General features: G+C 37.9%; 1 protein-coding gene across 3 annotated transcripts in view; it reads right to left on the reverse strand.

Moving 5' to 3' along the window:
- LOC137293990 (kynurenine 3-monooxygenase-like) overlaps positions 1 to 10922 on the reverse strand; it is a 34939-nt gene extending 24017 nt beyond the window's left edge. Inside the window, exons 1-4 of one of the 3 annotated variants that reach the window (XM_067824899.1) lie at positions 10675 to 10830; positions 3422 to 3491; positions 2666 to 2853; positions 1575 to 1623 (exon numbers count right to left, since the gene is read on the reverse strand). In XM_067824899.1, coding sequence (XP_067681000.1) covers positions 1575 to 1623; positions 2666 to 2853; positions 3422 to 3491; positions 10675 to 10782 — 415 coding nt within the window. In that variant the 5' untranslated portion in view covers positions 10783 to 10830. Of the gene's footprint in view, positions 1 to 1574; positions 1624 to 2665; positions 2854 to 3421; positions 3492 to 10674 lie in introns of all 3 variants that reach the window. The other 2 variants (XM_067824900.1, XM_067824898.1) reach the window with 2 other exon arrangements.
- Positions 10923 to 14083: the final 3161 nt, after the last annotated feature.

Raw genomic sequence — 14083 nt, forward strand, 5'->3', positions numbered from 1 at the left:
AACAGTAGACTAGGCCAGGTATTGTTAGGTTTCTTCTATTAGTGTTAGGTTGGGTTGGGGGAAAATTAGGAGTAGGAAATGAACTAGGATTTATAGCTTTTGGGTAACGTTTGTATAAGAACAGGGTTGGTTTAGAGGTGGTTTAATAGTAAAAGTTTAACTGATCTGAATCAACCAGTTGATGCAATAGTGTGTCATTTATCAATTGTTAAGTTTTTGTTTGTATTTTTCTACATATTCTGTTTTGTAACAAATTATTGTCAGTTGTTAGCTTGTTTCTGTTATTTTCCCTCCTTGCCCGATTAACGGACTGGTTACTGAGTTTGAAAGTGGAGAACACATCAGCCTGAAACACTACATTTTTATAAATACACAACGCAAAGTCCAATGAAGGTTGATTAACATCTTGTTCCTACCCAATTATTTCTCAAACTCAGCTGTCACTGGGCGAAGGTAACGAACATCAAAACCACGCCTATTACATGTGTATGTTCAGAGACAGTACGTATAAGTGTTAGTCAGGGATCTGCAGTAAGTTGATTTGCCCTTAGGTTTACAGTTCTATTACGGGTAGCACAGGGTATCTTATGTATGGTTTATATAGGCAAATGAAGCAAATGATTGCTTCAGTTTGCACTGAAAGACACATACTTGCTCATTTCAAGTATGTGTATCTCTTTTGCAGGACTCAGGGGTACAGACAGGTCGCATATCTCAGGGATTGGGAAAGGCCGGAGCTATGCACCATTTTGCACATTAGAATGAAAAATGCCCATTAAAATTTGAAAGTTTACTATTGATACAAGGGCAGTGACTCATTCTAAATTCAGAAAATGGCTAATAATTCTGAAAATGCCCCATTCCCAAAGTTCTCTTTCCCAATCCCTGATATCTGAATGAACTACATAAATATTTATCAGAAAACCCAATTCCTACAAAGTCGATTGCATACTAGTATACTTTAAGTTCTGTGAATACTAAACAAATTTGATCTTACATGCTGGCAAAGAGAAATGTCAAATCCTAGGTTGCATACCAGTGAATTAGTTCCTGTCCTACAGATGACGGTTACTAACGATAGATAAAATAACTGAGGGATATTGAGAGGTTCTACTTCAGCATGAACTTCTCATATTGCAGAACAAATATAAATAACAAACACACAAACCATCATTTAATCTATATCATATCCGTACAATTTATGGAAACTGGCAAAATACCCAATTGGGTTTGAGTGAGGTTGGTACAGTTTATATGATTACTTAAAGACAAATTCGGACACCCAATTGAAATGAATACAAGCTACTTGATTTATTCTTTCATAATTTCATCATCATGATTATGTCATAAAAATGAGGGCAAGTGGAAAATTAGTCAGGACAAGTTACAAGTGGCTTTTAAAAACAATTTTCAACCCCTGCTATGGTAACTCACTCACTTGATTAACTAGGTTGGAAGTCAAGGTACGACCACATACACCCCAACTGTTTTCAAATCTTTGTAACAGACAAGGTAACTTTAGAATACGTATGTTCCTGTTCCAGTTTCTAGAAAAGGACTTTTTCCCATCTTACCTGATAACAGTAATTCATTCAGCCGCCTCCTGTCAACTGACATGATATACTGCAACAGAAACACTGTTGACAGTTAGGGTATTTATGATGTCACATATGTTGAGAGAGACAATCAAACATATAATACCAGCTGTGTAGTTGACCTGATCTACATTTGTGCATATACTGTCATTCAGATAAATCAACAAACTAACACACATATACACTCAGTTTGACTACATTTCACACAAAAATGAGTGATTAATGATAGCCACAGATATCTTATTCATTGTGACAGCCATGTGTACATGTAATATTTATACAGACATTCCATGAATTCTTTTACACTACATTTTGATGAAAATGGGTTCATGTATTATGAATGCAAAAGTCTTCAAGACAAAAGTAGCTTTTCACATACATGTTAGAAAAAGCATGAAGAAAGCCTGCCCTTGGATATGACTACATATGTTTCTTAAAACTTATGATAACAATAATTATGCACTGCAACGAAAATATCTGCATGGTGATGTTTATGAATCACAGTAATACAAGATGTGTTCATATATCAACTGATTTAAACGATCATCTGTGGTCTTAAGACTGAAACTTAGCAATTAATGACAAAATCTGTGATTGATGAGTTTAGAATCATACTTGAGGAACATGGAATCTTATGCTATTATGAAATGTCAGAAGAAAGATCAGTTTTGAAAATATATTGCCAGCACATGGGAATAGTTGGGACTTATCTCAAACCCACTTAAAACAATGCACATGAATGTGTCTGGAGGCATCAAAATGAAAACCAGGGGAGCATCACTGTAAGGCAAGGTAACACACTGAGCAGGATCACAAAGACATACAGAACTCCACACATATTTTTAATGGAAGGATCACCTGAGTACCCTCAAGACAACTTACCGTCAACTTTTGTTGAGCTGTTTGCATGTCATGGTCCATATTTTGTGTGTCAAGACATCATACCTTGGATGTATCATTACTCAAAGCGACAAAATATGACAAAAAGCAATAGTCAGCCAAAACCTTCCTCTAACAGAGAGCATCTGGGACATGGACTGGAGACAGCTACAGTTGCAGTAGTGACATACCTGATCTCTCCTGCCATAGGGAATGGGTCTAGTGCTTCCATCTTTGTTGTGTATCATACGGGCGTACATAGGGATACCATTCTGTACCACTTCATCTTCCAGTCCTACATGCTTCAAAGCCTGTCGACCACGGTGTGACAAGGCAAGGTTGATGCTTCTACCTCTCACAATCTCCTGTGTGCGGATGTCTGAGGAAAACATGCATAATTCACTAAATATCTAGCCAGGGTTTAGAATTCAACAAAATGGAAGGCAGAGTGGGCTGGATCATTGATGCAATCCTGGATGGATCTCAAAAAAAAAACAGTACTGGTATATATTCTTTAATGAGTGAGTGAGTGAGTAAGTTTAGTTTTACGCCACACTCAGCAATATTACAGCTATATGGCGGCGGTCTGTAAATAATTGAGTCTGGACAAGAGAATCCAGTGATCAACAACATGAGCATCGATCTACGCAACTGGGAACTGATGACATGTGTCAACCAAGTCAGTGAGTCTGACCATCCATTAGTTGCCTCTTACAACAAGCATAGTCGACTTTTAGGGCAAGCATGGGTTGCTGAAGGTCTATCCTACCCTGGGACCTTCACGGATCTATATTCTTTCATCATGAATTCTAATAGTATAACACGTAACTTGATGTTATGCTTTAACAAACATGTACTAATCACAAATTACAAAAAGGGCCCCAAATGATGGAACAAGCATGTACTATAAAAATAGTTACATCACAGGAAAATGCAAACAGATTTACCTGGCCTCTTTTCATACAAGTCCACATGAAAACCTCTCTTGGCCAAAAAGCAGGCATTTAAGGAACCAACCTGTAAACATTAAAGTCATAGCTCGGAAATAATATTCAATACATCCTTGCGACAATTACATACCAGTTAATGCAATAACAATACCGAAAGAATCCAGTGGTCAATATCATGATCAAAATGGTTTTACGTCAACTCACAAACATGGGTGTCCCATAAGGCTCTGTGTGAACAATATGAGTGAGTTGACTTTTACGCCACACTCAGCAATATTCCAGCTATATGGTCCAGTCTGTAAATAATTAAGTCTGGACTTGACAATCCAGTGATCAACAGCATGAGCATTGATCTGCGCAATTGGGAACTGACGACATGTGCCAACCAGGTCAGCGAGTCTGACCACCCCTTCCTGTTAGTTGCCTCTTACGACAATGAGAGTCCCCTTTTATGGCAAGCCTATTCTCTCCCAGGCCTTCACTGGTCTGTAAACCATATGAGGGTCCTGTGAAGTATAAGTGTAAAGTACTGTAAATTTTTATATCTTTAGAGCCTGGAATGAATCATTGATCATGTGGACTGATGGATGAGATGGTGCACATAACTACTCTGGAAAGAACAATCAACCACTTAGCACAGTCATAGATGTGTTGTCAGTACAATGAACTATATTTCACATCTGGAAACAGTGAATTGGTTTTCTGAGTCCCTTCTCTACATTTGTGCACAGTGGATGTGAAGACAAGTACATTCATCCAGGTGTCAAACTATATTTCATCCATGCTGACTTATTTAACCCAGTTCTGACTAAGGAGTAGTATTGGACACATACCGTATATACCCGCGTATAATGCAACCTCGCGTATAATGCAACCCAACTCTACACCCCTTCAAAATAGAGGATAAATCATATACTCTGTGTATAATGCGATCATGGATGAAGCACATCATCGGCGCCAATAAAAAAGTGTTTTGTCATGCATTGTTGCTTTTATACGAAGCTTTGTGGAGCATATTAACTTCAAAATGTCCTACAATGAAGCACATTACCTGCATACATCCAATAAATATGTGTTTGTCTTGCATTGTTGTTTCTTCTACATAGCCTTGTCAAATGTGTAACTCCAAAACAACTCGCCATTTTGTGTTCAAATGGCACGAAACGAAATTAACACCCGCAAAATATAAGAAAAGTCAAGGTACAATTTATTTTGTACAGTTATGTGACAGATGTAGCAGAATTACAGGTCAGCTGCTGTGAATCCATTAAATTCAGTGTCAGATTCACTGCTGCACAAATAACTCCATGTGGACAAATCCATCCTGTCATCGTAAAAGTCCCCAAATTCATCCTCTGGTATGTTGGATGAATCATTGTCTTCGGACCTGACCCCGGACGACTTCACCATATCATCAAAAAGAATATCATCTTCAGAGCCATCCATGGCATTAGAAATACCACACTTTATGAACCTACAGGTCACCATTGCAGCTGGGATACCTTTGTCCTCAACAGAGACAAACACACTACTGGGGAACTTTTCTTTTGGCATTGTCTTCCACTTGAAGGAAATCATAGGCCTCAGTTTTGTTCCATCTGCCATACACGCCAAAACCACTGTGAAATGTTGCTTTCGAACGAAGGAACACAGTCAACTCCCCTTCATCTCAATGGTCCTCGAAACTCAGCATGTCAAAGTTAAGGGGGGGGGTGGGGAGGTTCATTCATGTTGCTCATCTGGCTCAGGTCATAGTTAATCTTCTTCCTCTTGCAGAGAACAAACTGGTGAAAAACTTCAACCTTCATCTCCACTTCAGCAGGAAGCTTCTGTGCAATGTGCATCTTCTGCCTGAATGTCAGGTTGAATCTTCTAAGGAAACGAGAGCACTAGTTTCTAGAGGCTTTTATTCAAAATCCTTGCATAACTGATGTATGAGAAAAAGCACATAAAGAGCTCAAAATGTTTTATAAGTATGGCTATAAACTGATCCTCCAGTATTTGATCATATCTATGCATGTTTCTTGCATGTTAAACAAATAAATTATATTGTAGACTGATAAACAGAGAAAGAACCTGTCTTGTAATTTATTTTCAGCTGTTCATACATTGCCCATAACATCTGCAATCTTTTCCTTTTGGTCGTTATAAACAAAAATGTCTTTGCAAAATAAACAGTATAATAAACACTGAATTAGAAAAGAATATTACTGTAACTTCTTTTTAAATCCTTTTTTTATCTTTTTTGTAGTCAGTAATGCTAGTAACATATGTCAGTTGGTCATGTGGAAGGAAAACGCATTAACATTGCAGATAACATTTTCATTTGTTTTTTGAAACAGCTGAATCCTAGCTTTTGTTACATAGCAGTTACACTGTCACTTTGCTCCAAACAACGCCACTCTTCTCTGGTTATCTAACCAATATTCTTTTCCACTGGGTTCATGTAATTTTTTAACAGTTCCGTAACAGACACATTAACGTTTCACATAAACAATATCACTGGCTGGTTCAGATTGGTTTGGTAAGTAACAAGCTTTTTAATGGCCTGAACTGACACAGGTTTCTAAACACTCATGATACTACCAGAGCACTGACAGTCCAATGTCATGTATTTATCTATCCAGGTCAGAAAACATGAGCAATCTGCTGTGTCCCTTGTCCTAAATGACTGAAAATTGTGCCACATCAAACATAGATTATAATCAAGAGCACTATCAACAGAGAGAACTACTTCACAGAAGTTGCAGTCAGCCAAGCTTATCACTTACTTTCTGTAACAATGTTGAAAACAATAGTATTATAGAACATGGAACAACTAATAAACTAACCATAGTGCTCCTGTATCTGGAGAACATGGTGTACTGTTGTGGCATGTTGAAGGGTGAGTGAGTTAACATTTAAGGTCACATAAGCAATATTTCAGTCATATCGTGATGAGGCATGTTGAGTTTCTACTCCGAGCCCTGAACTTCTAATGGGAAAAGGTTTCTTTATATCATAGGGGCTTTTTAGGTACAGTAAAATGCAAATGTTCTGTGATGCTATCATCATAAGCAGCCTGACACAAAACTTCAATTTCCTCAGTCTCACACGTTCCTTGTATACACCATTTCAAAATATTCTAACAGCATTACATACTCGGGACTGAATACCTGAGTATTTGGCACATGCATTTTTTTAAACGTACATTGAAACTCAGATTTGAACCACTTGAATAGATATAGGTTTAGTCATTGGTTACATGTGAACTATACAGTTCAAGCATTTTCTGAGAAGAAATATATATTTTTGAGTGTCATGTCAGAAGTAAAAACAATATAAGCAAACCTTATGGACAACGGCTTTTTTTTGTGTTGTTTTGATACAGACTCTTGTGAGTGAGTGCGCTTAGTTTTACCCACACCAACAATATTCCAACTATATGGCGGACTATTTATGTAAATAATCAAGTCTGGACAAGACAATCCAGTGATCAACAACATGAGCATCAATCTGCGCAATTGGGAACCGATGACGTTTCAACCAAGTTAGCGAGCCTGACCACCCAATCCCGTTAATCGCCTCTTACAACAAGCATAGTCGCCTTTTATGACAGATTCTTGCACTATAGTCACATATACATATTTACAGTGTCATTAAGTTAAGTGTTTGTACATATTTCTTTGGCCAAATAAATATAAAAATGTATAACATTGCAATACTGGAATGTATTTGTTGAGCTCCCATATTTAACACACGCATACCAAATTTAATTACACTAAAACAATGGCTGAGTGATGGACACGTTACAGCTTTCAATATGGTCTGACTATCCATGTTGGCCACTGTATGACAGATGCCTGACAAACATGCCATGACATATGCCTACTGCAGTTTCAGGCTGTGAATTAAAACATTGGATCAGATCATTGTTTGTCCACTTCTATACCATGAAAAGAGTGTTGTCTGAATGACAAACAAAATGTCAAACTAGAAACAAGGGAGGGTTGTATTAAGCTTAAATCCTTCACCTATGGATCAGTCCAGATTGGTTTTGAGGTCCTCACATAACACGTACCTTTATCAGATCATATATCTGAAATCATTGATATAACTTTTCATGTGTAACATAATTTATATATATTGTTTGGGTTTTTTTAAATAAGGCCAGACCAATTTTATTTCTTGTATTGTGGATCAGTCTGCCATATTTTTTTCAAGCATAAGAAAATAAAATAAATATCAACTTTACCTGCTCAAAAAATACAATCCTAAAGTTTTTATTGGCCAAAAATGTAAGCTTACAAGAAAAACATTTATTAGTTTGTTTTTTGCACATATACACCTAATACATTGCCCAAAGTAAAATACTTTGAGTATTCAGAAGGAATATTACTTGCCTGGTGATTTTATTTTTATTTTTTCCCCCTCCTGCTTTTTTCGTTTTCTGAATACAAAAATCTGTAAGACAAGAAATAGAATTGGTCTGGCCTAATGACTTTTTATAATATATCTTAATCCTTTTCTAACACATTTAAAGAGAAACGTATTGCAAAAACAAGTACAGGCCACTACACTAAAATTTATTATTTATATTAGATCTATTGGCAGGGTAAAGGTGCAGGTTTTCCCAGCAACCACCCACCCGTCCATCCTTCCCTTCAGCTCACAGCACCTTATCCTGTCACAGAAGTCCCACAACCAGCCTCAAGGACTGCCATTGACCTGGTCACAGCCTGGACAGTACTGCAACGTACTTTGGCCCTTGTTCACCTAATACATATGGGCAAGAAACTTATGCACTGGGTATTCCAGATAGCCCACACCATGCATCTTCGTGGACCAACACTTCATTACCATGAAAGATGGATGAGTAATCCACTCAGACAGGACTTCTGCTGTCTGAGAAACAGGCAGACGTTTAGAGAACAGTAGTTCTCTTTGTGTCAACAGCCATACCAACTGAATCACATTGTGAACCTTCACATGAATTTATTGTTCCATAAAACAACACATATAAGAACAGGTGTTGATAGATGCTGTTATGCAATGGATGACAAATGAAAACATAGTTTTCGGATCAACAGCTCCAGATTTGGGTAGTGTTTTCAATTTTAACATAAATGTTTGGCTGCATAAAATAATTATATGTCTCTTGGGCACATTTTTTTCAAGAGTGATGAGGGTGGTAGGACTTTGTTTTTTGATTTCTGATAGAAAAAAATTGACTAGGGAGGAACACATTTTTATTTTTTTCCTCTCAGAAATAAGCTTGGGAAGTTTAGCATGGGTTAATAAGTTGTAGATTCAAACACCCTCGTTCTTACAGACACTGATTCTTTTAGTGGATGAAACTCAATGATCGGGGTGCGGCAAAGTCAAAACTATCTAAAATTGCTATAAAAAATTGTTACGCACACAAATAAATGTCACACACCGATACCAGAGAAACATTTTTTCACTTTTTTTATTTAGCCCTAACGTTCAGGTTGAAATGGATGGAAAGATGTTGTCCCTCTGTGGTCTCCCTCTCCCAGATATATGAAAAAAACACAACCCAAAATATGGTAACAGGTAAAAAGAGACGCACAAGAAAAATACTTGTGCATTTACATGTTTGAATTACTGAAGTCTGTGTTATGTATGACTTTGCACTGCAAACAGATCATAATTGACAAACATCCATTTCCTTTTAATATCGGGTGGTAGGGCAGCCTAGAGGTTAAAGCATTCGGTCAACATGCCAGTGGTCCGGGTACAATATATGATGGCCATTTCTGGTGTCCCCTACCATGATGTTGCAGAAATACTGACAAAAGTGGTGCAAAACCATAGACAGCCTGCCAGTTGATCAGTACTTTTAAGATGAGATAAATATCCAATTTATCATTGTTCATATCATCCTTAAAATGTCCCTGTGCATTTATTAGTACCAAGGATTTTAATTTGTAGACTTACAATGAACAAAAATGAGTTTTCACACAAGTTACGATTGTGGCATACTCGATTTTATATTCTGTAGAAATCATAAATCAACTACCTTCTAAAATATGCTAATGGGTTGTGACAAATATTCATCTTAAAACCTGCTTTTAAAATGTGCACCTGCTTTTAGTGTGTTTACAACTAGAGCTGGGAGTTAAATGTACTTCTACTTCTGCAGGAATAGTGTCACTTGACAGCTGAAGGAGTGAAATAATCATCTGAGTTTTAATTAAGCAGGTTGAATAACAATATTGCTTGAATTTGCACCAGACAGGTAATTTAGGTGTGCCTTTGTGAAGTGAGCATGGTGATACCTTTTGATGATCCAGTTAACTATAAACATCACCAGAATTATGTCGTTTCAATTTATTCTATAATAAATCAGTGAACGATATGTTAACCTGCAAATGTGAGAGTTTGATACCCTTAACATATTAAGAAATGTTCAGCTTCATTTGTCCTGGACACATAAACTTGTCCACAAACTATGTTATCTAAAACAGGATTTCCTGCTATGCTCATTGTTTTGCTGTGGGATGGAGAGAGCCATTTGACTGGGTGAAGAAATAGGTTTTGAATTATTTTAGTCAGTCAAATGCATCACATTTTCTATTAAATAAATCATGTGTCTTAGTCATGTTATTTTAGCTCAGCTGGCAGAGTATATTATGTCATTTCAATATTTGTTGTGCCATAGACTACAATGAAGCAGTCCATTTGAACCTATTATAGTTTGTATAAAGTAAAATTAATTAATTTTCGTAGGCCACAGACAGCTTACACTTTCTCTTTATGTCTCTAGGGACGGTGGGGTAGCCTTGTGATACAGGCAGTCACTCATAACGCTGAAGACAGGGGTTCAGTTCCCCACATGAGGCCATGAAGGTCCGGGGTAGACTATTGGCCTTCAGTAACCCAGAAACTTTTTTTTCTATAATACAGATGTTGTGGGAATTATTCTGGCAGTTTCTAAGACAATTACACTACTATGAATTGATATTTAAACAACTTCAGAATGTCATGATGACAGAGTAAGACTTGTAATTTGTTTTATTGAATATACAAAGGACAGTATACAGAATTTCTATTAATACAGCAGATGTGAAGTGAGATATGCATATATGCATTACAAATAGATATGTCATCACCTGGAAACGACTGTTTGTACGGGTTTTCAGTGAGTTGGAGTGTGTAAATGTTACATTTTCAAGAACTTGTAGAAGTGAAAGTAGCTAGGTTACCCTTGGGTGGAGATAACATGTAAAGGTGCATGTCATACTCACCAAGCCCCCACCAACGACAGCCACTCGTTTCTTGTTATCGGACATTCTCGTCGCTGATGTCAGTGTGCTAGTCTCGCTACGCTTCGCTTCCCAACTTTTCGGCCCCATGTACTAGGAGTGACTGGTGTGTTGTGGCTGTGACATGCTCTCGGGGTCACGGCCAAATTGTTGACGACAGCTGATTGGTTCGTTCTGTCTAAAACAGATTTTATGGGTCTAACCATTGGCTTTGTGGTTTACGCCCCCTTCCCGCACATGGTTGATTTCTCAGGCGAACAACCGTACGCTTGTGTGAACTTTTGACAGGTGATAAACAATGTTGACAGTGGTCTGCCATGTTACGAAATGCTTTGCGCGGAACATTTTTCTATGTCACTCTTGGTATTTATTCTGAGTGTATGCAATGCAATAACAAACAACAGCATAAAAACAACAACAAAAAACTGTAAAAACACACCAGAGACATATGGATTGCACCGTTACGCATGTCAGGCAGTCGCGTCTCTTACACAGTAGGTTCACCAGAATCTGTATGGAAGGAAAATTTCCGTAAGTCACATGGGCAGTATTTCAGCTATATCGTGACTAGGACGGTCAGACACACGTAATGATAGGCGGATCCTGAAAGGTTTTTAAATGACCATTGAAAACGGGTGAAAATGAAGTGTACAGTCCCACTTTCACGAGAGTGTTCACACATCCCCGGTTGGACAGGTGACTTTTAAACAAAATGGAACATAACAAAACAGGCATAGGAATGGAATGTCGTTGTTTTTTACATCTCTGATAAACATCATATTTGAACATCAATGACATGCCATCTCAACCATATCCGCCTCACTGATCATAAATTGATATAATCCCAAACACTGGCTGTCTCCAGGCACAGTTAAACAATACTTAGCGCAACGGATTGCGCAGCATAGAGAATATGAGCAGTCTTCTGATATGCGAGCGAAGCGAGCAAAGGTTGGCAACGTACTCTCCTCTCTTCGGTTCGAAAAATATTTTTCATGTCAAAATTGAATATCGCCACCATCAAAGGTATACACCCATTACTTCTCTGGGTTGTGCTCTCACATTTCCAACCCCATGTTGAACATGTTCTCACTTCTAGTTTGTTTAGTGTTTTGGATTTTTTTTTGTTTGTTTGTTTGTTTGTTTTTGGGTTTTTTTGGGTTTTTTTTGTTTTGGTTTTTTTGGGGGGGTTGGGGTGTGTTTTAAGTTGTTTTGTTTTTTGTTGTTGTTTTATTGAATGCGGGGAGTAATCTTGAGCATTTTTCTTTCTTGAATCTCTTTAGGGTATTGTTCCGATATAGAGAAGTTTGTGGATAACAGGAACTCTCTCTCTCTCTCTCTCTCTCTCTCAATTTGAGTTCATTTCAACAATCAGTGATAACAGGATATATGCTTTCATCAACCTTTTCTTTTAAATGGTGCATCGTTTGGAACAGCTGTTACTGTCCCATTACGCATTATTGTAATAGATATTTTATACATTTGTAGCAAGCCTATGCAATACTGTCCTATTTTCAACGTTCATAGTAACTGATGACGAAGGGACACATTATCCTCGACGTTCCTCCAGGTGAGTAGGTAGAACAGATTACGTGTCCAACAGCAGTTTACCAGATGTGATCTACGAACTAAAAGAAGCTGTTATCCAAAAAGTTTATTCAACGTTCATTGATGTACACAAGAATAACAAGGAATAAGAAAATGAATGTGCAACACGTCACCGTGACAAAAGCCTTGGACCAGATATTGGGATAAATCATAAACATCACGTTACATGTAAATGTGTATCTGGTATGTCATGTCCGCTATTGGCATGGTGTATGGTATTGGATATTGGGACACTGAATTAGTTTCTTTGTAGTCGGTGCTTTTTGCCAGGAGACACCTTCAACCAAAGACAGACAAAAACAATTAATCCTATGCACACAGCTAGCTAGTTTTCCATTTTTCGTATGGCATTTTAAGTGGCACGTTGAGTTTTCGTTAACACTACTACATGTTATAGTCATATAATCATGGGCATATGATGGTGTATATTCAAGTCTCAGCTTGTCCGGTGTGAGTGAGTGAGTTTAGTTTTACTCCGCATTCAGATATATTGCAGCAACACCATGGCGAGGACCACCAGAAATTGGCTTCACACATTGCACCAATATAGAGAATCGAATTCGGGGCATCGCGTGACGAGTTGGCTACCCAAACGGGTATCTTCCCATTATGACTAAGCCCACTTTGCCTACTCATGACATAAATATATGATGGAGCACCCCTACACTTAATCATGTACTGTAGGTATATAGCGGATTAGTCACAGTTTGTCTATTCTTTGAAATATACCTATTTGGGAGACTCCCAGGGCCTGTTTGTAATGATTAGAAGGTAAGTGAATTGGGGATCTTGTGATCATTCATTGTTTGATTTGATATATGGAGATACCTCCTCTACTCGGGTTAAAACTTTTCAAACTTACAGTAAAGGTTGTTTGTTTTGAAAATTGGGAATAATCCCTCCAACTTCAAGTCTGACTATGAACTGTAGAGCCCACAAGATATTCCCAGTCGTTGTTACCGAGCGCGATTATGTGGTGGAAGTTACAGCCCGGTGGAGCTGTAAATTTCTAAAATATTATAGAGCACAATAAGTTCTTATTCCACTTATTGTGTAGTGTGTGTGATATATCGTGTAACTCAGTATATGTGTATACTTGAACTCTTCCGCAACAATGCCCTTTGTATTTAGCTGAATAGATGTTGTATGAGCCTGCTACAGCTACAGTTGTTAATTAATATATAGGAGTTGGTGGAGCAGTATAATTGATGGAGATGAGAGAACTAGTAATTAAAAACCAGTCGACTGGGACAGGCTGCGTATTGGACGGGTATACTGGGAGTATTAATAATGGGAATGTACACCGCCCCTCCCCTGATGTTGATCACAGAAACCATTGATTGATATCATGATTAACCCGGGCCCAGTTTCACAAAGCTGACGTAGCGCTTCGACTGTCGTTCCTCCCATAATCTAACATAGACGTACTACATTTGTAGCTCTACGATAGCTTTGTAAAATGGGGCCGTGTCATCCAGTCTGGCACAGGTGTGACTCACTCGTATTATTCCGTGACAAATTGTCTTGGAGGTTGAGGCAATAAGTGTGACACTCCCGATGACCACAGGTTGCGGGGACTTCACATAACCCTGAATTCTCATTATATATCATTTGAAGAAAAGATAGAAGGCGTACATGTATACTGATGTCAAATCAAAACGTTTGTCAAACCAGTCACATCACGTAACTGAAGTAACATAAACGGATGTAAAAGAATACACCTTTGTCCTCTGCACATTGTACGTTACATGTAGTTTCACGAATCCCACTAACTGAGTATTAC

Source organism: Haliotis asinina, chromosome 8 (assembly GCF_037392515.1).
Source record: "Haliotis asinina isolate JCU_RB_2024 chromosome 8, JCU_Hal_asi_v2, whole genome shotgun sequence".
In the NCBI taxonomy this organism is placed as follows: Eukaryota; Metazoa; Mollusca; class Gastropoda; order Lepetellida; family Haliotidae; genus Haliotis; species Haliotis asinina.